Source organism: Carettochelys insculpta, chromosome 1 (genome assembly GCF_033958435.1).
Source record: "Carettochelys insculpta isolate YL-2023 chromosome 1, ASM3395843v1, whole genome shotgun sequence".
Lineage (NCBI taxonomy): Eukaryota > Metazoa > Chordata > Testudines > Carettochelyidae > Carettochelys > Carettochelys insculpta.
In genome coordinates, this window is record NC_134137.1 from 38,570,247 (window position 1) to 38,595,967 (window position 25,721).

The following is a 25,721-nucleotide window of genomic DNA, read 5'->3' on the forward strand; positions in this document are numbered from 1 at the left end:
CTTTGGAGTTCCTGCTTCTATGTTTTTCAGATGCTCCCCGGGTGGCTTTGAGGAACTGGCTCAGGCCGGATTGCATACGTGACTACAAGTGAGGGAAGGGCCCAGAGTGCTCCTGCACATGTGCGGTCTGGCTAACTATGGCTTGAAAATCTCTGAAATGTGGTGCTGGGGCAAGCCCGACACCTGGTATGGAGTACCCATGGGGACACATCTTGAAGAACCATTGTTACTACTCAAGCGAGTAACCTCTCTTTCCCAGGGAAGTTACTGGAAATTTTACTGTTAGCTTCCATGGGTGCAGAATCAGTTCCAATTCCTGTAATTCTTGTGAAATAAAGAACAACTCTCATATTGTTCCCTGAGAGAGAAGAAAGGTAGAGCAACCTTCTCATCTTTGACTCCTCTCTCCCCTTTTTTGTAATTTCTTTCTTTATATTTCCATAACTCATTGGTCTCCTAACTTCTATTTTTGTCAAGTCCCCTCCTTGCCCATAATAGAATATGTCTGTATACCCCCAGGGCCATAGTGATGCTCCACATGGATCTGGAAGCTCAGGCTAGGAGTGTAGCTGCAGCTGGGGCAGTGCTAGATTGGAGCTAGGGGCAGAGCAAGGCAAGGTGTAGCGTGCTCTCTCCATGCCTCCCATGGGGGCTGAGCCAGGCCTCATTACATTCCTTCTTATAGGTATCTGCCCCACAGTTTAGGGGCCAATCCAGTAATCCATCCCTTTATTTTTTGTTATCCCAACCACTAATCTTCCTTACCTAGGCTTTAGTAATCTGCTGCCTGGAATACTGCAATTTCTTATTCTGCCTGATTACACGTATATCTCACAGAGCTGGAAGGGACCTCAAGAGGTTGAGTCCAGTCCTCTGTCCTCTTGGCAGGATCTAGCAACTTCCCTGACAGATTTTTTTTTTTAAATGTATTTGACCCAGACCACTAAATGGCCTTCTCAAGTGTTGAAGTCAGAACCGTGGCCTTACAGGTCCAGTGCTCATACCACTGAGCTGTGATTCTTTCACCCCTCTAGTCTACCATCTCCCTTTGTTGAACTCCTCAGTCTCTTCTGCACTAAGGGTCATAATACCCTAATCCTGAGAGTTAGCTATAACTTCATATCTGCATCAAATTGGCTTTTTCTTACATCACAGCTCTTGTCTACCTGCTCATATTGTCACACTTTTCTCTCCATTTGCTTGCTTGACTGCTGTACTCTGCATATTCCACTTTAGGGATATATTTGTACACTTCCATCAGTTCCCATATGCTTTTTTCCCATAACGTCTCTTTCCTGGAATGAGCTCCCTAATCCTGTAAACTACACAACCTTCCTTTCCCAACCTATCCTTTTTGACCATCTTGTTCTCATTGACTCTTACCATGACTCCTACAGTAGCATAACCAAAATCAATTTCTTGTAATAAAAGGAAACACCAGGGTAAATAATTTATAAAAGGAAATATCCTCATGAACCACTACTGTGTAAGTTTCCTCTGGTTCATGCTTCAGTGGTACTCATTGTCTCTTCTTGTAGATGTCTAGTATTATCTAACCTAGGTTTTATGTGCATATGGATAACGAGCCTTGTGGATGGGGAGAAGTGGTAGATGTGGTATACCTAGACTTTAGTAAAGCATTTGATATGGTCTCTCATGATATTCTAACCAAAAACTAGGCAAATACAATTTAGATGAGGCTACTATAAGGGGGGTGCATAACTGGCTGGATAACCGTACCCAGAGAGTAGTTCTTAATGGTTGTCAATCCTGCTGGAAAAGTATAACAAGTGGGGTTCTGCAGGGGTCTGTGTTAGGACCAGTTCTGTTCAAGGTCTTCATCAATGATTTAGATATTGCCATAGAAAGTACGCTTGTTAAGTTTGCAGATGATACCAAGTTGGTAGGGGTTGCAACTGCTTTGGAGGAAAGGGTGATAATTCAAAATGATCTGGATAAATTGGAGAAATGGTCTTAGGTAAACAGGATGACGTTTAATAAGGACAAATGCAAAGTGCTCCACTTGGGAAGATATAATCAGTTTCACACATCCAGAATGGGGAGAGACTGTCTAGGAATGACTACAGCAGAAAGGGATCTAGGGATTATAGTGGACCACAAGCTAAATAGGAGTCAACAGTGTGATGCTGTTGCAAAAAAAGCAAACATGATTCTGGGATGCATTGACAGGTGTGTTGTGAACAAGACACGAGAAGTCATTCTTCCTCTGTACTCTGTGCTGGTTAGGCCTCAGCTGGAGTATTGTATCCAGTTCTGGGCACCGCAGTTCAAAAAAGATGTGGAGAAACTAGAGAGGGTCCAGAAAAGAGCGACAAGCATGATTAAAGGTCTAGAGAATGTGACCTATGAAAAAAGGTTGAAAGAATTGGGCTTGTTTAGTTTGGAAAAGAGAAGATTGAGGGGAGACATGATAGCGGTTTTCAGGTATCTAAAAGGGAGTCATAAGGAGGAAGGAGAAAACTTGTTGTTCTTGGCCTCTGAGGATAGAACAACAAGCAATGGGCTTAAACTGCAGCAAGGGAGGTTTAGGTTGGACATTAGGAAAAAGTTCCTAACTGTCAGGGCGGTCAAACAGTGGAATAAATTGCCAAGGGAGGTTGTGGAATCTCCATCTCTGGAGATATTTAAGAACAGGTTAGATAGATGTCTATCAGGGATGGTTTAGATAGTACTTGGTCCTGCCATTGGGGCAGGGGGCTGGACTCGATGGCCTCTTGAGGTCCCTTCCAGTCCTAGTGTTCTATGATTCTATGGTGAAGTGGTTTTTGCCCAAGAAGGGCTATGCCCAAATAAATCTGTTTGGGTGTGTGTACACGTGCACAGTATTTCAAAAAGACCTTCCCTCTTTCGAAAGAACCAAGTGAGTGTCTACACGTGCCATGCACTCTTTTGATTTGAAATCGAAGGATAGCAGCTCAGTTGTCGAAAGCTGGGCCCCAATCCCCTACGGGAAGAGTGCCACCCGTCAAAAAACAACGTCAGAATAAGGTACGTACAGATGTGCCACGGCCCGCTCTTTCAAAAGAGGAGTCCTCCATGACGGCCCCCAGCCTGAGTGTGGAGATGCCTGCCCCGCCAAGCGGAGCTCTGTGACCCATGCGTCTGGCCGCTCTTAAAGCCACAGGACTCAGAAACCACGTGGTAGGAAGCTGAGAGCAGGCAAGCTGCGAAAGCATGAGCCCCAGGCAGCACACCCTCTCAGCCACCCCTGAAGGCAGCGACAGGCACATGGCCAGCGCCTGGCAGTCTCCTGAGCCCCAGGGCCCCCTCCACAGAGCCCCCACGGGGCTCCCAGGAGTCCGTCCCAGAAGAAAAGAGGAGGGGCACCTCCTGGATGGACCGTAAACTCGGAGACCTTCTGGGCCTCTGGCGAGAAGAGGAGGTCCTCCGGGAGATGGGGGTAAAGTGGAGGAAAGCTACTGCCTTTGCCTGCCTGGCCTGGGGACTGACCAGCCAAGGCCACCCAGAGAGGACCCCAGAGCAAGTCTGGAGCAAAATTAAGGAGCTCTGGCAGGACTATGCCCAGTTCCGGTATGAGGCTGGGCACCCAGGGTCAGACCCTTCCACCTGCCCCTATTATCGGGAGCTCCACAGCATCCTGGGGCCCTGGGACAGCTCCCCACCCGAAGCAGTCCTGGACAGCTCAGCAGACCAGCCTGAGCCAGAGGAGCTGAAGGAGCCAGGACCAGCCAGCCTGAGCCAGGGGCAGACACCACCTGGGACTGATCCAGCAAGGAGGGTGACCTCATAATCGACATCCCCTTGCAGTCGTCCAGGTGGGCCATGGGCAGCCGGGCGTCCCCAGAGATCATCGAGGTCCGCCCCAGTAAGTGCACAGTGGGGCCAGCACCCCAGTGGGCAGGGTAGGGGTGGCTCCCCTGCCAGTGGACCGGGCACAGGCCTGGAGGCCCAGGGCTGGACACCTGAGCTGGCCATAGCCCCAAACACGCCCTCTGCACCTGCCAGCGCCACTCAGCATCCAGACCCATGGACAGTTCCAGGTACGTAGTTGCCCAATGGGACGCCTGCGGGCCAGCCCAAACTCGGGGATGGTGCCACCCAGGAGGGAGGCCAATGTGCACTTGATGTCACAGGAATGCCATGCCCACCATGCCCAGGCTCTGGGGGAGGCGGAGCCTTGCGGGGACAGGGTTCTGGAGCGGGGAATGGGGGACGAGTCCTGCTTGGAGACTGACATGCTATCCATCACCCCTTGCCGGTGCAGCAAGCAAGGGCCCATACAGCCCATTGTTGTTGGTGGTCCCCAAGAGTCCCCTGGAGGCGTTGGATAGGGGCCAGGCATGTTCAGCAAAAGCATCATGCCGGGTCCGCAGCCGGAGGTCACAGTGGTACATGGGGGATGACCCCGCCAGCCTCTGCCAGACACAGCTTATGGCACACCACCTCCGGCTGGAGGAGTCCGACCTGGCGTTACGGAGGCAGGCCTGGGACCGGTTCATGTCCCACCTGGACGCTATCCAAGGGAATTTGCAGGAGCACATGGGCAATGTGGCCTGGCTCCTGGCCCTCCGCACCCCCCAGCTGCCCAACCCCCTGAGTCCCCTGCAGGGCCCTCCCAGAAAGGTCCCATCCAGGGTCCCCTGCCCACCCCACATCCCCCACAAAGTCCTCCACCGCACCCCACACCGATCCATCCTCTGCCTTCCCACCACGTCCCTACCTTCTGGTGCTCCCTGCCCCATCCCAGCCCTGCAGTGGGACCCACTCCCAGGGGGAAAGGGGATCCTGGGGCTGGTGTGGCTCTTGGCCCACAACCCTCTTGCCTGAGTGACCCTCCCAATTCTGGCCCCCTCCCCTCTCCCAGTTCTAGCCCCCTCCACAACCCCTCCAGGTTCAGGCCCTCCGCCCCATCCTCCCAGTTCTAGCCCCCTCCCCCTCCATCCAAGTTTAGGCCCCCTGCCCTGCAACATACAGGGGTGTCCCTCCACACACATTGTAAATAGTTGGACTTCTATACCACAGTTTTTTACGGTTTATTCTTGGTAAAGGTTTATATTGTGCACCAATGCCTGTGTCCCGTGGTCCTGTGGGGGGGCGGCATGGGCGCAGTGTTGGTGGCGGTGCCTGTGGTGTAGGGGGTGGATGTATGGAGGGAGGGTGAGGGGTGAGCATTGGGGTGGTCAGTGCAGCCCTGGGGCAAGACTTACATGAAGGGACTCCTGGATCTGGACACTGTCATGGTTCGCCTGGTGGCTGGAGACAGCAGCCGGCTGCTTGAACCCCATGGTGGCCTCAGCTGTTGTGGAGGACGCAGCAGGCTCCCACCACTTGTCGGACATTGCGCATCCACACCTTGAGGTGGGCAAGATGGCACCGCCACCACCCCTTTATGTGCCCGAAGGCAAGCTCAGCCATATGCTGGGCCTGGTTGAGGTGGGTGCTGAAGGCCTCCCTGCTGGGGTCGAGGTGGCCAGTATAGGGCCGCATCAGCCACAGCAGTAGGGGGTATGCAGCATCCACAGCTATGCATAGCGGCACGTTGGTGTATCCAACTGGCATTTCCCGCTGGGGGATGAAGGTGCTGGCCTCCGTACGCCGGCACAGGCCAGAATTGCGGAAGACCCTGGTGTCGTGGGTTCTCCCTGACCAGCCCACGTAGATGTCCAGGAACCAGCTGTTGTGGTCCACCATGGCCTGGAGGACCACTGAGTAGTAGCCCTTCCGGCTGATACAGCAACCGGCACTGTGTGGTGGGGTGCAGATGGGGATGTGTGTCCTCTCCAGAGCACTAAAGCAGTTTGGGAACCCCAACGAGGAGAAACCCTCGACGATGGAGTCCAGGTCCCCGACACAGACGACCCGGTGCAGGAGCATGGCGTTCAGGGCACAGACAACCTGCAGGGAGGGAGGCTGTGCGCTCTCGTGAGGTTGTGGCAGGGTGTTCCCAGCCAGCGACCTCCTTCCCGGCCCCTCTGGCTGGTGACCCCTAAGGGGTCCCTGTGCCCATGGGCCCACTTCCATCTTCCCGTGGTGGGAGTGTGCCCTGGGCCCGGCTTACCTCCATTAGCACTGCTCCAAGAGTAGCCTTGCCCGCCCCGAACTGGTGGCCCACTGAGTGGTAAGAGTCCAGGGTGGCCAGTTCCATACCGAAATTGCGACTCGCTTCTTGAGGGGGAGCGCAGGCCATATGGTGGTGTCCTGATGCCTCAATTCAGGTGCCAGCCAGTGACACAGCTCCTGGAAGGTATCTCGGTTCATGTGAAAGTTCCGGAGCCAGGTGGCATCATCCCATTGCCCCAGAACCAGTCACTCTCGCCAGTCTGTGCTGCTGTGGTGGCTTCACAGGTGCCGAGGTGCCAGGAGTGGGGTGCAGGCTGGGTGCACTCCGTGTCCTCAAGGAGGCTGTTCTGTCTCCCAAGGAGGAGGGGGGGCGGCTTTGGCGACCGTGCAGACAATGTTGGCAACAGTGCCCATGATATCTGCATCCAGTGTGAGGAGCAGGGTGTCGGCGGCCATGGTGCTGCTGCGCTGGGGTGCCACGTTGCTCCTGGCAGCTCCGCAGGCCTCAGCTAGTGCAGGGCGGGGGAGCTGAAGGGGGGCTCTTTCAGGTGGTGGCTGGCTGCGGGCCCCGGAAGGGCTTGGCGGCCATGAGACCCTGTCTGCAGCATCTCTGTCTCTTTTCTTTTGAAAGAGCACTTGTGCATGTGTGGACACTCTCTTTCGAAATAATGGGATGGGTCCTTGAAAGAGTGGGTTGGAACTGTGTGATCCTGTTCTTTTGAGAGGTGGTATATCGATTTCTGAATTTTGATTTTGCTCTTTCGATGGTGGGCTCCAGTGTAGACAGAGCCTTAGTCTTTAAGGTGCCATCTCATTGTTTTTGCAAATACAGATTAACACGGTTACTCCTCTGAGACTAAATTTTAAGATTGTCAGGACAGGAATCATGTCTTCATTTGTCTGTAAAAAGACATACCAGTATGACAGGCAAAATCATTACTGTTGTGTCATGATTTGTTGATGTGATAGATCCCAAAATAATTTCTCTTAGTTTAAATTGAAAAACAAATTTTATTCAGAGGAAAATGAAAAAAGTGGGCTCCTAAATAAATAAGATTTTGCCAGTCTAAGATATTTTATACACAGTATTTGTGTGAATTGTATTTTGTCATTATGAATCATGTAAAATATAAGTAATTAAAGACAAATGTTAATCTAAAACAAGTCTGAACTTTTCAATTTTGCACATCTGCATTCTCTGCAAAATGTACAACATAAAAAAACAGAATAGTGAAATTTGACTGATTTCAGTTTTTCTAAATTTGCCTTCAAAGGCAATATTGTTATTTTAGCTATTGAGATGTAACTGAATTAATGGAAATAATGTCAAGTCCCAATATTTGGTATAAAAATTACATTTAATGCTTTTCATAATAAATTTCAGATTTTCACTATAATGAAAGGAAACTTGAAAGTCCTGATGCTTATCTAGCTTGAGAAGTTAAGGAATCTACTTTCTGGGGTGAAAATACATTAAGAAAATTATACACAATGGAGAGTAAAGCTCATGAGATGTCACTGTGGATCCACTGACTTTTTGGGAACTAGACCAAATTGTATTTTAACTATAGCTCATACACTCTGATTTATTGATGATGGAACAGGCATCAAGCCAATTGTCATTTTTTCCCCCCAAATGGGAATTATCAAGATTTTATAGGGGCGGGCGTGAGAATATGTACTCCTTAACCCAAATAAACTTAAAATTGAACCAGTGGTACTGGAACTAGGGATGCTATGGGTGATGAACAAACACCAAATACAGTTTTCATGATCAGTACTCCCATTATAATTCTTTTTCCAACATTCCTGAATACAACCATTACCAAAATAGGTCAAAACAAAAAAACAGTGAAGTAGTACTTTAAAGACTAACAAAATAATTTATTAGGTGAGCTTTCGTGGGACAGACCCACTTCTTCAGACCATAGCCATACTGAAGAAATGGGTCTGTCCTAAGAAAGCTCACCTAATAAATTATTTTGTTAGTCTTTAAAGCGCTACTTGACTGCTTTTTTGTTTTGATAGTATATAGACTAGCACGGCTCTCTCTCTGTTACTATTCAAAATAGGTCACTTTATGTCCTTCCAAGGCTGCCTGTGCCAAACTTACTTTATGGTGAAGATATTTTTGTTTACTGATTGTTGCTAGCCATGTGTTATTTCTTTTAATGTTTGTAGGCAGGAGTCTCTAAACTGAATGAAGCCAAAGCTCTAGTAGATGAACTGAACAGAAAAGCTGGAGAACAAAGCATATTACTCAAAACTAAGCAAGATGAAGCTGATGCTGCGCTCCAAGAAATTACAGTGTCTATGCAGGTAATGTTGTTGGTTACAACAGAATCTTAAAAAAATCTTCCCTCTGTGAAATTGTCTCCAGAGATTCTCATGCTTGGAGATGCATATTGAGGGCCGAAAAACTGGCAAACATTTCAAAAATCTAAAAGATTAAATGAATCTTTGAAGCCTGAACAGATTAATAATGAGACAGAAAATGATAAGGGAATTTAATCAATGTGTGGGTTGACCAAGCAGGATAGGAGAGGAGAACAGTCTTATTTCAGCAGTTGACTTGTTCTTATTACTACAGTTTAGACTGAAGGGTTCTCCTTATCCTTTTGTATCTAATTGCTCTATTTTATAACCTTGTCAAAGAATGAAATTAAAAATAAAAAATAATCACTCAGATTTCCTATTTTATCTATGATATTTTAAGTGCCAAGTTTTGTAAATTTCTTCTGTGTTATATTTGCATGTAGCTGAAACTTGGCTCAAAGGTGGTGTTTTTTGTTTTTATTGGTAGGTTTTTTTGTTTTGATTTTTTTTGATTTTTTAGAAAAGCAGTTTTCTTTAGTAGCAACGAAGGGTCCTGTGGCACCTTATAGACTAACAGAAAAGTTTAGAGCATGAGCTTTCGTGAGTTAACTCACTTCTTCAGATCTGAAGAAGTGAGTTAACTCACGAAAGCTCATGCTCTAAACTTTTCTGTTAGTCTATAAGGTGCCACAGGACCCTTCGTTGCTGCTACAGATCCAGACTAACACGGCTACCCCTCTGATCATTTTCTTTAGTGACACTTCCCAAGATAAATGTAAGGTTTCTAATTTGTGTGGAAAGTGGATATTAGTATTTGTTACAAATGTGATTTCTGAAGATCCTAAATAGACGATAAGCCACACTGAGGCAACCCTACTTTGACTAGCATCAGAGGGAGTTTTGTCATTGATCAGGCACCAATAATACTTTAATCTGTAATTGAGATCTAAGGGAACAGATTTCCTATGTACAGTAGACCAGGTGGCTTCAGCCTAAAAAAAATGACTTGGCTTGCAGTACCATACAGCTGCATACATTATGTTTATCCCATAGAATCTGTGAAACTGAGTATTTAAGAGTTTTTATTTATTCTGATGTATTGAAGCAGATGTGTTTGAAATTTAGCGAGGATAATGGATTATCTAGGTGTATTGACTGACTGTAGCTAAAATAACTTTTATCCCATATTTCCAAGGGCATCAGGAAGACTGTTGGAAGCCAGATTATATTTGAAAGTTCTTAACTGTTATCCTATCCATAAATCCCCATATATGCTTGTAAGTGTCAAAGTTAGACTCAAGACTCACAATTTGTCAGACCACTCTGTTTATTAGCAAAGCTGCTCTGCTAATACATTTAGAAAAGTGAGCTCCTTCCCAGGGCTCAGGTCTCTTAATTTATACAGATCAAGAAGGCAAGTTAATAGACAAAGGAAAAAAGAAAAAAAACCAGACACACACCCACCCCATATAGTCCCTGAGACCAGTTAGGTACCTTCATTTCCATATCACCCTCAGCAATCCCCTGCCGATGACTCCTTAGTAACCTTAATTAATCGCCGTTTAGCACCTAATGCTCTGGTTCCTGCTTTTCCAGGCACACCTGGCTCTGTTTAAATCAGCATAACCTCCCCTTCTTGAGCTTAGAAGCAACATTGTATCAGTGTGATTTAATTTCTTTTTACAATGTAACTCTTTTATGTACAATGTCACATCTTATACTTCCACATAAGGCATAGAATCAAGATGCTTCTAGTTTGTCCTCACACCCCTGCACTCAAGGCAAGAGGTGTTTATCTAACCTGCTCTTAAATATCTTAATGATGGAGATTACACAACCTCCCTAGGCAATTAATTCCATTGCTTACCTGCTTTATTTTCTCGAGGCTATGTCTACTGGGGTTTGTGTCAGGCCCTAGCTGGGGCTGCAGCAGGGTCCCCTACTACTCCGGTGGCATTGTGGGGGTGTCCTTGGCTGTGTTGACAGTCTGTTAGCTGGGGATACTGTCCTCACCCCACCCCCACAGGCTGGTCAAGCTCCATGTAGAAGGGGCAGGTGGCCAACCCTGTCCCCGACATGCAGCATGCATCCTGTGCCCAGATGTATCCCTGGCGCAGTTCTTTCACTTTGGGCCGCACCTGCTCTGGGAGACGGGCGGGGTGCCCACGGTTGGCTAGGGCTGTGGTGTGGTGGGCGTACCCTGGGGGATTGTGCCTCTTCATTGAGGGGGTTCAGGAGTATGACCTTTTAGTGTGGATGCTCTGCGGGTCTTGTGAACAAAACCATCTAGTGTAGATGTGGCCTTCATGTTCAGTCGTGTTATTTTGAAATAAGATATTTCAAGATAGCTGTTTCAAAATATCTATGGTCTTATTGTTGCTACTTTTGAGAACATGATTACACATTATTGGCTTGATTTTCAAAGGGGCTGAGCACTGTCACCTCCTGTTAACTTTAGTGGGAGATGCATGTGCTCAATACTAGTTAAATAGTAGTTATGTTGTTGTTAATATTGAATAGTAGTGGTATTACTGTAATGGCTAGGAGCCCTACTCATGCATTATGAACCCCATTGTTCTAGGTGCTGCACTAACACAGATCAAAAAGCCAATATTCCAGTAAGTTGATAGTCTAAATTTGAGACAGCATATAGATATCAACAGATAAGAGAATTAAAGGAAAAAAATGTGGTGGTATTGGTCAGCCTGTTAAGCAGTGGTCATGACACAAGCAGTCTAAACATTGTAAAATTTTAATAGACATTATAGAAAAGAAAAGGTTTAAGGAGGGATGTGAAGGAGGATTGCAAGGTAGATTTGTAGTTGTTTATAGGGAGTTCCACTTAAGCATGGGGGCCATTAAGGAAGGAAATACAAAAGTGCTTGTTTGAAACTGAACAAGTGAATGAGGGAGGTGGTAGTTATGGACTGATTGAAAGTAAGACTCAACATCTCAATTGTCGGGTGAAGATATGCTGTGAAGGACTTTGAAAGTGAAAATAAGTAGTTTATGGTTAATGTGGCAGAGAAGTGAGAGCCAGTCTAGGGATGAAAAGAGCTGGGTGACATGGTTTAAACAGCAGATTATGAAAGTCATCTTTGCTGCAACATCTGACTGAACATGAGCAAGGCAAGAGTGCATTTGTCAAGGCAAGAGAGAAGGATGTTGCAATAACTGAGATGCAGGATGATGAGAGCAAGGATGAGAGTTTTATTTCTTTGGATGTATGGGAAAGCCTAATTGTAGAGGTTATGCATAAAGGATTTATGTGATTTAGTCATAGCCTAGATGTGAGGACCTAGGGATAGGTCCAAACTGAACATGATGTTCAGGTTACAGTATACACTTCCATAGTGTAGTCACATTGATTTATTTATGCCTTCCCAGATGATAATATCTGAATGTTTCCCAAATGTTTAAAAATAGGCATAACAATAATAATGTATCTCTTTTTCCTTACCAGCCTGTTGAAGAAATATGTGTATCAGCTTACATAAGCCTCAGTTTTAAGCAAGTGTTTCTATTTTCAGGAGAGCAGTGAAGTTCATGCTTGATTCCCACTGAAGTCAGTGAGACTTAAACATGTTTAAAATGAAACATGCTTAAGTGCCCTCCTGATTCAGGGCTGAAAAAGTAATTCAGTGTGTACTTTTTGTAGTACTTTAGTATGAAAGATTACTCTACTCTACTCTACTGTGTTTTAAAATTAAAGAATGATAGAAACATGAGTATCAAAAATATAATAATACCATACATTCAAGTTTGAAAAATGAAGTGGATTCCCTCATGAATAATCTATCTTCTTATAGGATGCCAGTGAGCAAAAGACAGAAATGGAAAAAATTAAACACAAGATAGCAGAAGAAGTTGTAAAAATTGAAGAAAGGAAAAGAAAAATTGATGATGAACTAAAAGAGGTTCAGGTGAGAAATAAGGAAAATGAATAGGTAAAGCTGATCTTATTTGACTATAATTCTGATCTGCAAGATTTGGAAAAAAAATCTTGAAGTTTCATATTTATTTTCTCTAATTGATTATGTCCAGAATTGTCAATCCTGATGCTCAGTTTTGGATATGGGAATCAAGCTGTTTTATTTCCTATTTCTATTACAATGAAGACTTTTCAAGCCAAATCAAGCCTTCTTTTGCTGCCCTCATGCAAACCTACTGCCTTAAGTAGGTTTGGATAAGTATAATTAACTGAAATTTTGTAAATAATTCTGTTAATGCGTGAGAATAATATTACTTACCAGTAGCTGTTTTTGGTCTCCAGTGCTAAAAGGGGTAAAAAGTAAGAAAGTTACTCTTCTTTGAGTACTGTTTTTCTGGGTACTCCACTGAAGGTGTGCTGGTGCCCTCTCTTCCTTTGAGTATAGATTTCTCATAGCAGCATCTTTTTGCCCACATATGCACATTAGTTGTTCTTGTTCCCTGTGCCATTGAGATATAGTACTCCATTGGCAAACTGTCCTCAGCTCGTTCTCAGCTATGCTGGCTTGAAACAGCTCTAGCAGTATTCTATTGGCCTCTTCTCTTACTAATCGTTAGTCGTTAGTGTTAGATCCTACCCATGAGCAGTTCAATGGCTGGCTGGCATGGACATGAAACCCTGTGAAGCTCATCTTTGGGTGCCAAATGGAAGGTTCTGGTGCCTCCTGAACTAGCTGGATGTCGGGGGAGCAGAATGTCCTTGTGCCCTCCACAATCTAGTTGAATGTAAAAGGGAGGACTTTCTCCAGAGGTGGGGGTCAGAGGGTGGCAGCCCTACAAACAACTGGGTACTTTGCCTTGGATGTAGTTTCACATGAAGAAAGAGCTTTTTGTGGCCCGCCACTTCCATGTAGTTGCACAAGAACAGCTTTAATTTGGTCAGTGGTGTGTAGATCTTCCTTAATACGGTTTGTTATGTGTTTTTAATAAAACGGAAGTATTCAACAGCAAAAATATCAAAAAGTGAGTTAATTGTTTTAATTTTAATAAACTTTACAACATTTTATATGACTACTTAATTAAAATTAAGAAAATGATTGGATTATAATTTAAAGTGTAATGTGAACATAAATCTTGCCATATGTAAACACCTGCTTACTTTAAGTTCTTAAAATTAAACTTTGAGAATTTAATACTTATTTAAAAGATAAGTTGGATGTAATGAAGAAAATAAAATGCTAAATGTGAAAGAAAAAGACACATTTTTTGTAATCTGAGAGGATATAAATGTTGTGTTGTCTCCTGTTTATAAAACTGCTTTTATTTATGTAGCCACTTGTTAATGAAGCTAAATTAGCAGTTGGAAATATAAAGCCAGAGTCTTTGTCAGAAATCCGGTCACTGCGAATGCCACCTGACATTATCAGAGATATACTAGAGGGTGTTTTACGACTGATGGGGATTTTTGATACATCATGGGTGAGCATGAAGAGGTGAGTTGATTTTATTTAAGACATTAGTTCAGTAATGTAGAATGTAAAACAGTTTCTTTTGTAGTCATGATAGGTTGGCAATAAATGTTTAATGACCTTGAAGACAAGGAATTTTATTCTTAACAATAAGCAGATATGGATTAAATTGCTAAATTTGATAAAATTGATAAATCATTGATAACAATTGTATCTTTCTGGCAGAATACTTTTACCATGACTCTAGTTTCAGAGACTTTTTAATATTTGTTCTCTTTCATGTGATTTTCCACCAATGTATTCCATTGATGGTGTGCATATGTTGCATACATCAGAGGTTAGATGGATGTGTGTTGCATATGCCAGAAGTACCCACGGGGTGTGCATGTGCTCTTCAGTTCTGTTGAGCTGAGTTGGGAATATGATTAGGAATATTGTTTTGGGTATCAGCTCACCAATCTGACTTGAGACTCTCTAAGTTTGCCTTACATCCCAAGCTACAGATATTAAAAGCTAAAATAGCTCCATGTCTGGAGGTAGGAATTGGGAACTTCAACAATCACATGTACACTGTGAGCAATACCAAAACAGAACAATTTTTATTGCAATTGGTATTAAAATCACACAAAATAAAATATTTAGGGCAAGGAACACATAAATGGATTCATTCCTTTTAGTTTGTAAGATAAGTGGAGCCTAAATACACAATAGCAAATGCCTAATATAACACCATACTCACACTCCCCCCTGAAGGCTTGAGGAATTTGAAGACCAGCCTCACTCTGCTGATGGTGAAAGTTGAGGAAGTAGTATAGCAGAGGAAACTGAAAAGATTTAAAGTGATACTAGTACCAGTGAACAGAAAAGATAAAGGAGAGACTGAGGAGGAAAGATCCACACTTTGAGGTGGAAAAGTCCCTTCTATTGCATTGAGGTTCTATCAGCCTTTTTGCATCACTTCAGCCAGGCCTCCCAAAACTAAAACCAGACTTTCACACTGTAAGATTTTGAGGTTATGCGCATTTGATTGGACGATTAAACTAAGACACCCTTTTGAATATGCAGGAGACTTCACTTCATGTCCTCGTGGACAAATTCCTCAAATGAGCATCCAGTGGTTAGAATGCCAAGAAGTACTGCGTGATGACCCCACCTCTACAGTAAAGCGGGATACCGAGTTGGACGGGGTCATTGTATTTTTGGCACCTTCAGCTATTACGCAAGTTAATGTTGCATTCCACCTTAGTACACTGACCCCTTTTCGGTTACACTAACCTAGTTAGAAGGGCTGGAAATTTCCACATACTTCTACTTACCTAAATATTTTTAAAAAAAGTGCTAATGCTGATTTTTTACAGACCAGTAACCCCTATAGGTCCTTGCATTAGGGTAGAATAGAATTAAAAAAAAGAAAAAAGTAAAAGATTTAGGACAATAGAGGGGCTTGAATATAGGCCTACAAGCTGTAAATCAAATACATATGCTCAGAGGCTACAGTTCTCATGTTCCACTTGGAGCCTGTAATGGTGAGGTGCAGGCAGGGCAATTCAGTTTCTCTCACTGTCTCATGTTTTAGAGAGGAAGTCTGATGCATCTGAGAGACCACCAAGCCCTTTTAACGGCTTTAACTAATAGTTTTTTTCAGTTAGTTCTAGAAGTGACTGCTCATGTCCATTACACATTAGGTGTATGTGCTCGCTACATGCACTGATGCCAAAGGTTTTCTTCAGCAGTATTTATAGGGGAGTGGCTCTGGTGCCCTCTGGACTGGCACCCTTATGATGTGGTATAAACTGTGCCACTTGCTCCCCACATCCTCAATATGGTGCTGCCTTATCTAGTGTTCATGTCATCCAGTTTCATGGCTTTTTTCTGTAATATAGTTGAGTTAATTTAATTTATTGGAGATACACATCTCCTAGGACTGGAAGGGAGCTTGGCAGGTCATCTTGTCCAGTCCTCTGCCCTCTTGGCAAGGTCCAAGTACCCTCCCTGACATCTATTTGCCCCAATCTCTAAATGGCCTCCTTAAGGATTGAGCTCACAACCCTGGGTTTAGCAGACCACTGCTGAAACCACTAAGCTATCCCTCCCCCCATTTTTTTAAACTAGTACCCCTCCCCTCCTCTAATAGGGAGTGTCTTTGTATCAGTATCTACCCAACTTGCATTTTATCAGTGTGCAATGGTATATATAGTAGAATAGAATGTAATGGAAGTACATGCTTCCTTGAGCTGGAAGGGACCTTGGGAGGTCATCTAGTCCAGTCCCCTGCCCTCTTGGAAGGGCCAGGCCCCATCCCTGACATCTATTTGCCCCCATACCTAAATGACCTCCTCAAGGATTGAGCTTACAGCCCTGGGTTTAGCAGGCCAGTGCTCAAACCACTGAGCTATCCCTCTCCCCCCACTGTTAGTAGAGTAACTGGATGGGACTTTGTCTAGGGACAGGGCATGCTCCAGTACCCAGGCTTTAAACCATAGTATTGCTGTAAATGCCTGATGATTATCACAGGAGCTGTTTGAAGTGTCTGGGTGAAGGACACATAAGTGACAAGTGTCGCATTTGGAAGCAAATTCTGGATAAAGGGGGAGATGGACATCCATTTCCAAGCACTTAATTAGAAGTCAGCATTAATTCCAGCATCGAAGCAGAGATCTGGCTTGTCCTCAGGCAGCATGGTGTTTACATGGCTGGACTTTTATGTTGGGTCTGGAAACTATTTCATATGCCTGGTATGGCTATTAGCCCCAAATATTGTGCTAGGGGTGCTATGTGAGGTATCAAATGAAAGCTGATGATGCCCTGTATCTATGTATGCTACTTGTGTGTCTGTATCATGCATGTATGTACAGTTATAGATTTTTAGCTCTGCAGCTGTGTGAGAAATGTTTCAGTGCTGAGTCACAATGGGAGGTGGGACTCCACCCCAGCCACGACAATAGACTGAGCAAAGGCCCAGACAACCAACACCCATTATGTGATGGTGGGGTTTTCCTACTGGGACTGCAACGAATGGAAACTCAGCACAGTGACCCACCTGGTCAGTTGGTAAGCCAAGACCTATGGAGAAGAATGGAATTTTCCCTCTGCATATGAAAAGCTGTAAGAGGGGCCCTGGCAGATGCTTTCTTTGTTCTTCAGTCCTCATGAGTTAAGCCTGTCTGGACTGGGGACCCATCCCTCAGAGGGATGATGTGGATTTAGCAGCATCCATCTTTGATCTTTTTTCTTTTGGTCTCCGCGGGTCCATGTGCCAGCATGTGGACCCCAGCGAGCTGGATCTGCAGTGCTTCAATGACTGAATCTATGTAACTTGAAATGAACTTTCAGAGATTCTCAAGAATCAGCAAATAACATCACTGGGCTGATTTAGTAGTTATGACTGATGCATGTAAAGTATTGCTTTAACAATTCTTCTCTCTAACCCTGTTCTTCCTTTTTTATTAATAAACCCTTATATATTAGAGCTAAGGATCTGGCTTTTGCATGGGTTTGGGTAAGATCCAAGTATATATTGTCCGGGGTCTGGAGCTGGGCTCTTTGGGGTCTGGAAAAATCTGTGTTGTGTTTTGTGAAACAGGCTTAAGAGCCTCTCACCATAAGTTGGGGGTTGTTTGGTCTGGGCTTGTATAGCAGCTGATAAGTCTGTGGCTTTGCTTGTATGGCTTCTGGCTGGCCAATGGGGCTGGCAGAGGTGCTGTGGTGTCTGGTTGGATTTGCCTTAGTAAGAAAGAAGTCCCATCCTGGGGCTTTAAGTGGCCTGGATTCTAAGCAAAGATGCCCTGGACTGATTTCTCTAGCTGTGCCCAGAAACCCTGTCCTATTACACGTGGCATCTAAGAAGCATAAGAAACTTTTGAGGGGAAGATCTCCTACCTCTCTTCAGGAAAAGAAAAGAGATGGAGGAGACCCAAGACCCCTGCTGAGAGTGGCTCAACTACTCCATCATGTAGCTTGTGCACTAGCTTAAGTTGAGTGGTCTAGTCCACCCCGAATCATGCTGGTTTCATCCTGAATCATGTGTGCTTCCACCTTAAGCATAGAAGTCCTGTGGAAGTCCTGTAGGCATCACAGGGGATCCTGTTGCTACCAGTTGCACCCACACCTGCTCTGACAGACTAAGGGAAAACCTTCCTTGGGACCCCTGCATAAATCCTCATCCCAGTGGCACTGTTTGCTGTCCCAGGGGTTGTTTCATCAGTGCTTACCCACACAGAGTCGTCATGCCTTACCAACAGAGAAGCAGGCCCCCAGGAACCCTCTCAGGTATCTGGATCTGGGGTGCTGGCAGCAGGATTCCAAGCACAGTTTGCCAGTGACCAGGCAGACCTGTGGAGATGTGTGCCCCATCAAGAATACTGGCATTGACCATTTGTCTCTCCCTTGTCTTGATGCCAATCACATAGTCGCTCTGGTGAAGCCATTCTTCGTTTGCTGTCCCATATTCCATGGTTGTTGAGATGATGTTCTCCACATCGGGGCACCCTCTAGCTCAGGAGTGATGTGGCTCTTTAAGCCTTTAAATGCAGCTTCTCCTTAGAGCTGCGCACTAAGAGTGGTAGCAGTGGATCTGGCATGGCAGTGGCAGTGGTTGTGGTGAGTCACCGGCATCAAGTCAGAGTCGGCGTGTGTGTGGAGTGGTTCTAGGGAGGACTGGTTCTAGGGAGGAGGAGAGCGTTGTGTTAGAGCAGAGACGCTTGGGGTGCCTGGCTCTGGGGGAGTGGAGGGGGATTGAGTTAGAACAGGGGAGCCTGGGGGAGCCTGGCTTTGGGTAAGAGGTGGGGTATTTTTATCCATTTAGATATAGATATAATATATAAAAATAAGCATATAATACGTGGTTCTTTGCACTCTGTCTGTGGCTCTTTATCCCTAACTGGTTGGCTACCCCTGCTCTAGCTGTCCAGTGCACTCCACTCCTGCTCTAGGTCCTGGTACTGATTGGGCAGCATGAGGTGTGCATCACTGGTTTTCCGTTGGTGGGCTGCTGAGTGCTGTTGGTCACTGATTTACCTTTCCAGGACTCATCCTGATCGGAACATTTGGTTTCATGGTGCAGTGGTCAGCATCACCCAGAGAGTGGCCTCTGCTCCTCCTGTTTCTGGTCACTGGCTAGTGCCTGATCATTGTCTGACTCCAGCATCTCACAACAGTTGCTGACAGTAGGCCATGCCCAAGCTCTGGCAACATTGTCTGCATTATTGGCACTACAGATGCCCTCGTGGCCCCAGAGCCAGTGTCCAGCAGCTCGGTACCCTGGGAGCACATGAGAGTTCACGCAACCTTTTCAGACCACCCGTTCGGTTGCAGGGGCTTCAGGTAGGCCATTGGCCTTGGTATTGCCATCTCTTCTCAAGGTAGAAGTCTTGGTGGAAGCCACCTCCCATTACCATGAGGACACTGGGCAACAAGCTACTGGACCACCAGGGTACCTGGGGACACCCACGATACCTGTTTCATACTTATCAGTCCAGACGAGACCATTTTGATGCCCCCTCATTCAGCTCCACAGGATGATGCCAAGGCTTATCAGCAATTGCTGAAGGTAATTGTGTCCAACCAGGAGCTTCAGGCTAAGGAATTGGAGGAGATATCAGACTCACTTTTCAATGTTGTGTGCTCGATGGGCCCACTAGGGTGGCATTGCTCCCAGATGAAGGGGTGTCAGAGATCAGAACCTTTCTGTGGCAGACCCCTTCCTTTTTGTCCCACTTCTCAAAAAAGGCTGAGCATAAATGCTTTGTACCAGCTAGAGGCCATGGGTATCCAGTGTGATGGCCCCTGTCTTCATACTTCATCGTCTGACCCACACGTTAACAGGAAGATTAAGCTCCATTGTCTCTTGCCAACAGGTCTTCATAGCCCTGAAATGTATTTAGTGGGAGTGACTCAAAGCAGTGAACTTGTAATTACAGGTACACAGTTCAATATTTCTACCTTGAGCTACAAAAATGATACGTGCATACAAAGGGATAATCATATTCAGTAGATTACAACCTTTTCAGTGATATCTCACATGAAGTCTCTCACATAAAGCATATTCCAGTTCTGTCATATTCATATTCATAAGTCCCATAAAGAATATGGGATGACCCATCACATCGTCTTGCCTTAGAACTCCCTAACTGAGTAGTCAACCAGCAGGAGGGGCAGGGCCAGTCTAGAGCTGCCCTCAAAAATACTCAGAGAGGCTAAATTTAATTGGGCAGAAAATTTATTCATCTTCTACTTTACAGCTCAGGGTGGCAGACCTCAAGTGGTCTCTGGACTGGGATCAGGTGAATGCCAGCCATTGGTGCAGGGGCTGCAGGCAGGGCCTGGTGTGGTGGATCATGTATGTGCATTCCGTGATGTGGGCCTGCAGGCGTAGGCACACGCTGGCCATTGTTGGGGAAGCACAGATACTTCTATGATGAGGTGTGTCAGAGCCTAAAACCTGTCCAATGTCGGAAAACCCTTACCTGTCACTAGTAGCATAAGTGGATGAAGCAAATTAAGCTGAGTAGGTTGTGTACCGTTCCTTTGGATATCAAAGGAGGGGAAATTGCCCTTGTGTAAAATAATTGAGATTTCTGTTAAGGCCTAATTTAAATGTGTCAAATGTGCAAATTAATTTTAATTCAGTTGTTTTCCTTGGTAATCTTGTGCTAAAAAGCCTTTTGTAGAAGAATGGCTACTTTTAAATACATTATTGAATGTCCAGGGAGATTAAAGTGTTCCCCTATAGATTTATGTATATTCCAATTCCTGATGTTACATATAATCATGATTACTCTGGAGTGGCCTTGCCAGCACTGGTGCAACATGTTCATGAGCAGGGTGGTGGGCCCTCCTTGGCCCCTTCCCAACTGTATCTGCTATGTCAGGTTCATAGTTTTCTCCTGCATCCAAACCTCGAGTCTCTTCTGTTCTCAACTTGAATGCTCTGTGGTTGAACGTGCCAGTGTCCGTCTTCCTGTCCTACTTGTCCCGGAAGGTTGCTTTCCTGGTGGCAGTGACATAGGTGAGACAGATCTCAGAGATGAAGGCTTTAACTGCCAACTTCCATAAACAGTGTTTTACAAGGACAAGGTCCAGCTGCAGCCCCACCTGGCCTTCATGCTAAAGATGGCATCTTTCTTCCATATGAACCAGGATAAATATCTCCTGGAGTCTGCACACCCTGGACATTGGGTGGGTTTTGGCTATTTTTTGGAGTGTTTCAAACCTTTCTGTAAATCATCCCACCTCTTCATTGTTACAGTGGGTAGCATGAAGGGCCTTCTGTTTCCTTCACAGATCAAAGGTCCACTGCTGCTGATTAGCAAAACCCATTTGATTAGGTCACAGCTGTCTTCAGCAGCTTTTCTAATGCACATTACTATCCAGAACAACTGCAGAGTTGTGATGTATGGCAAAGATGAGCCTGGAGCAGACTGGAATGGGGTTTGGGGCAGGGTTGGGGCAGAAACAGGAGACAACTGGAAATCTAGAGTCTGTTGCGTAGTGAGGCAGCAGCAAGGTTCCTGGCTGGGGAGTGCTGGTGCTGATTTGTGTCCCTGGTGAAAGTGGGACCTGGGCTTTTCTCAGGCAGAAGCTGCTGCCATATGTCTGAAGGCTGAGTCACTGTGGCTGTGTTGGAAGAGCAGCTAAGCATACAGGTCTGAGTTGGCTGTTGCTTTCTCTCAAAACAGTGAGCAACAACTCCCATGGGTAGATTACCTAGCAGAGTTTCCACTATGAGAAAAACCTCTCCTTGCTCTGAACTTTGAATGTTGCAGTTCCACAATGGTTCCTGCTTGAGCTCAGTCCCAAGTAGTTTCCAGCTGTGCAATAGTGAAGCATCCAGCACTGAAAACCAGAACCTGGGGAAGAGTAGGGCAATAATCCTGGCACCCCAGGTATCTCCATCAAGCCCAGTGTCTGTCTTTTGACAATGGCCAATGCCAGATGCTGCAGAGGCAAAGAACCGAACAGGTAATCATCAAGTGATCCTATTACTGTTGCCTGTTCCCAGATTCTAACTAACAGAAGCTAGGGACACTATTACTGTCCATCCTGGCTAACAGCCATTCATAGAAGTATCCTTCATAAATTTATCTTGTTATTTTTTTTAATCCTTTTATAGTCTTGGCCCTGACAGCACCTTCTGGTTAGGAGTTCTTGGTTTGCCTGTGTGCTGTGTGAAGAAATACCTCATTTTGTTTGTTTTAAGCCTACTCCCTATTAAATTCATTTAGTGACCCCCTAACTCCTGTGTTACGAGAGGGAATAAATAACTCTTCCTTTTTTACTTTCTCCACGCGAGTGCTACTTTTATTCTTCTCTAACCTTTTAGTGTCTCTTTTTCAAGTTGGAAAGACTCAGTCTTATTAATCTCTCCCTACATGAAATCTTTATGCTGATTCTTCCAGCTAGTAAGACTGTAGCCAGCCAGGTAGCCAACTACAGGCCCATTGTGTTCCTTGGGTTGCCCTCAGATTGGCTCTGGAGCAGGCAATGACCTTCAGTCATGCCATGTGATATGTGATGGAACACAAAGAGGAGAGGTAACTTATCAATGGTCTCAATCAGCTAGGGGGAGTTTTTGTATGGAGTAGGAATCAAATGACTCTTGACAAAATTTTGTTTGAAGTTATTGAATATACCCTAGTCAAGCAGTTTCTCCAAGTAGAGGTTTGGCATTGCAGAGTGCCAGTGGTGTAGGTAAAGACAAAGTGGAGTGGTGTGCTGGTTAGCAATTGTCAGAATTTTAGCAAAGCAGTGGTAGAGCAGCTCATTGTGTGGCAGAGTGGACAAATGACCCAGCTCTGCTTCTGGGTCATGGCATTTTCCAACCTGGAGGGGCATTGATTCTGACCTGGGCAACCTGTCGTAAATGCCTGAATTCCCTACAGTACAAGTGGGGCCCTTGAGCCTTGCACTGGCTCTTTTCATTGGCAGAGGCAAACTTGATTTATCTGTATTGGCTTGAGGTCTGGTAGATTTCCCAGAATCCTGTAAGATTGAAGGGTCCACTTATGTGCCCTTTCAGCAGAGCATGAGGACTGAAAAATGTATATGCTCTCTGTAGGTACTGCTGTCCAAAAAGACTGATCTCTGACACGCGAGGTGCATGTGCACCATGAGTGGAATATACCTATGGACAGCACATTTCAAACTCTAGTCACTATACATTGAGTAACTTTGTTTAATCAATGACTTGTTATTTAATTATTTAATGCTATTTGCAGTTTTCTTGCTAAAAGAGGAGTGAGAGAGGACATCGCAACCTTTGATGCCCGTAACATTCCAAAGGAAATACGAGAGAACGTGGAAGAACTTCTGTCTAAGAACAAGACATCTTTTGATTCAAAGGTAACTGTCTTACTGAATTACACTAAAAAAAAAAAAAGGATTAGCTCCTGTGGTCCACCAGGATTGCTGCACTCTGGACACAGTGCAAAGTGGACTTTAACTAATAGGAAGTATCCAGTGGAGAATTCTACCTCCATAGAGGAAGGCTATCAGTAGAAAGAGAGAGAAAATATGGCAGAGGATGTTCTACTGCCTTCTGCCTGAGCTATCTCACCATCCTTAGTGTAAGGGTGTTTGTTGGAACTGGGATAAAGATGAGATGAGGAAAAGTGAGGGAGTGGTAAATTAGAGGCTTCAGAGACATGTCAATAGCATAAATTAGGGCTGTAGCACAGTCAGACAACTTGAATCTGGGAACTAGAACCTGATCCATATGGCATCCTTACAAATTAACAAAAGAAATATCTCCAGATCTGAAAAAGTGGGTTTGCTCCACGAAAGCTCATCACCCAATAAATCATTTTGTTAGTCTTTAAAATGCTATGCTACGGCTGGTTTGTTTTGCTAGAATACAGACTAACACGGCTACCTCTCTGTTACTAAGGTCACTACTGAGTAACTACTGGGATTAATGGCCTTCAAAGCTTAATTTGAATAACTCAAGACAGCTGTAGTTATTCCAAAGAATTCTAAAACATTAGTTCCTTATTTTCCAAAAGAAGAGTATAATGCTGAGATCTTGCAAGTTGACTCGTGTTGTCAGAGTTGGCACTCTCACCATCCCCACTGACATCAGTGTCACTTCATGGCCTCTCGGGTCCACTGAGGTCTGTTCTCTCTGCAAAATTGGGGCCTAACATATAATCTCATCTCTTAATAATTTCTTACATTTCATTTTAAAAAAATCAGCTTAATAGCACAAAAAGGCTAATTGGTAGACCTTGGCATAGTATCCATGATTTGAGTCTACCTTGCAGTTTCTCTTGTGTTTGAAATTCAGTAAGAACCTTTTTTATAATTTGTATTGATTTGTCTTTTTAGAATGCTAAACGAGCTAGTACTGCAGCTGCTCCACTTGCAGCTTGGGTTAAGGCCAATGTCCAGTATTCCTATGTCTTGGAACGAATTCAGCCTTTGGAAAAAGAGCAGGCAGGACTGGAAGCGTGAGTAAAGATACATTTCACTTTACTGCAGTTCTGAATTCCAAAGATACCGAAAGTGTTATTAATTAAATATTTTTTTATAAATGATACCACAGAAGTGATAGTACATAACTTCACACAGCTTTACCCAAAACACAATACATGCCAGCAGTTAGAAATTAATATATACATTAATATATATTATATATATTATATATTATTATATATTAATATATATAAAAACAAATGGAAAGAAGGGAAAATAGGTTGTTTATACATAAGAAGTTAAGAAATGTGAAACTAAAGCAAAAAAAAAAGCATGAGGGAAAAATCTGTTGCTGAGAAGTTCAGGAAAATGAGGTGTTTTTAAAGTATATTAGGAACTAAATATTTTCTGTCCATGGTATAGGCCCATACCACAGACGGAGATGGTAGCTCAGTTAAAAGTGCTGAAGAAAAGGCAGACATTTAATAAATATTTCTGTTCAATACCTGGAGTAGTCAGGGTGACATATTTATAACACATTTGGATGACAAAATATTTCTCAGTCCATGGCTACATCTACACTAGCCCCAAACTTCGAAATGGCCATTCAAATGGCCATTTCGAAGTTTACTAATGAAGCGCTGAAATGCACATTCAGTGCTTCATTAGCATGCAGGCGGCTGCGGCGCTTCGAAATTGATGTGGCTCGCTGCCATGCGGCTCGTCCCAATGGGGCTCCTTTTCGAAAGGACCTCGCCTACTTTGAAGTCCCCTTATTCCCATGAGCAGATAGGAATAAGGGGACTTCGAAGTAGGCGGGGTCCTTTTGAAAAGAAGCCCCGTCGGGATGAGCTGCGCGGCGGCGAGGCACGTCAATTTTGAAGTGCCGCGGCTGCCCGCATGCTAATGAAGCGCTGAATATGCATGTCAGCGCTTTATTTGTAAACTTCGAAATGGCCATTTGCGTGGCCATTTCGAAGTTTGGGGCTAGTGTAGACACGGCCCATTGGAAACTAAGCATGCTGCTAAGCCTCATCCACTAGGAGAAATACTTAAATGAGTGAGCTTGGATAACTTGCAGCCAGGGGTCTTAGAAGAGTTCACTGAAGAGATATCTGGCCCTCTAATATTAATTATCAATAAATCTTGAGAAACTGGGAAAATTCGAGAAGACTGGAATAATGCCAATATTGTGTCATTATTCGGAAGAGAGCAGGCAGAGTGACCTGTGAAATTATATGCCATCTGGGCAAATAATAGAACAGCTAATATAGGATTCAGTTAATGAAGAAATAAAGAATGAGAATATAAATTATGTCACTTAACGTGTTTTTGTTTTGTTTTAGAAATAGAGCTTGTCTAATATACTTAGATGTTTGTAAGGCATTTGACTTAATGGCTGTGTCTACACTAGCCCAAAACTTCGAAATGGCCCTGCAAATAGCCATTTCGAAGTTTACTAATGAAGAGCTGAAATACATATTCAGCGCCTCATTAGCACGCGGGCAGCCATGGCACTTCGAAATTGACGCGGCTTCCCGCCGCGCGTCTTGTCCA

General features: G+C 44.6%; 1 protein-coding gene across 1 annotated transcript in view; it reads left to right on the forward strand.

Moving 5' to 3' along the window:
* DYNC2H1 (dynein cytoplasmic 2 heavy chain 1) overlaps positions 1 to 25,721 on the forward strand; it is a 346,899-nt gene that overhangs the window by 130,790 nt on the left and 190,388 nt on the right. The window contains exons 55-59 of the mRNA XM_074984721.1: positions 8,224 to 8,361; positions 12,168 to 12,281; positions 13,621 to 13,781; positions 22,973 to 23,096; positions 24,078 to 24,199. Coding sequence (XP_074840822.1) covers positions 8,224 to 8,361; positions 12,168 to 12,281; positions 13,621 to 13,781; positions 22,973 to 23,096; positions 24,078 to 24,199 — 659 coding nt within the window. The remainder of the gene's footprint in view (positions 1 to 8,223; positions 8,362 to 12,167; positions 12,282 to 13,620; positions 13,782 to 22,972; positions 23,097 to 24,077; positions 24,200 to 25,721) is intronic.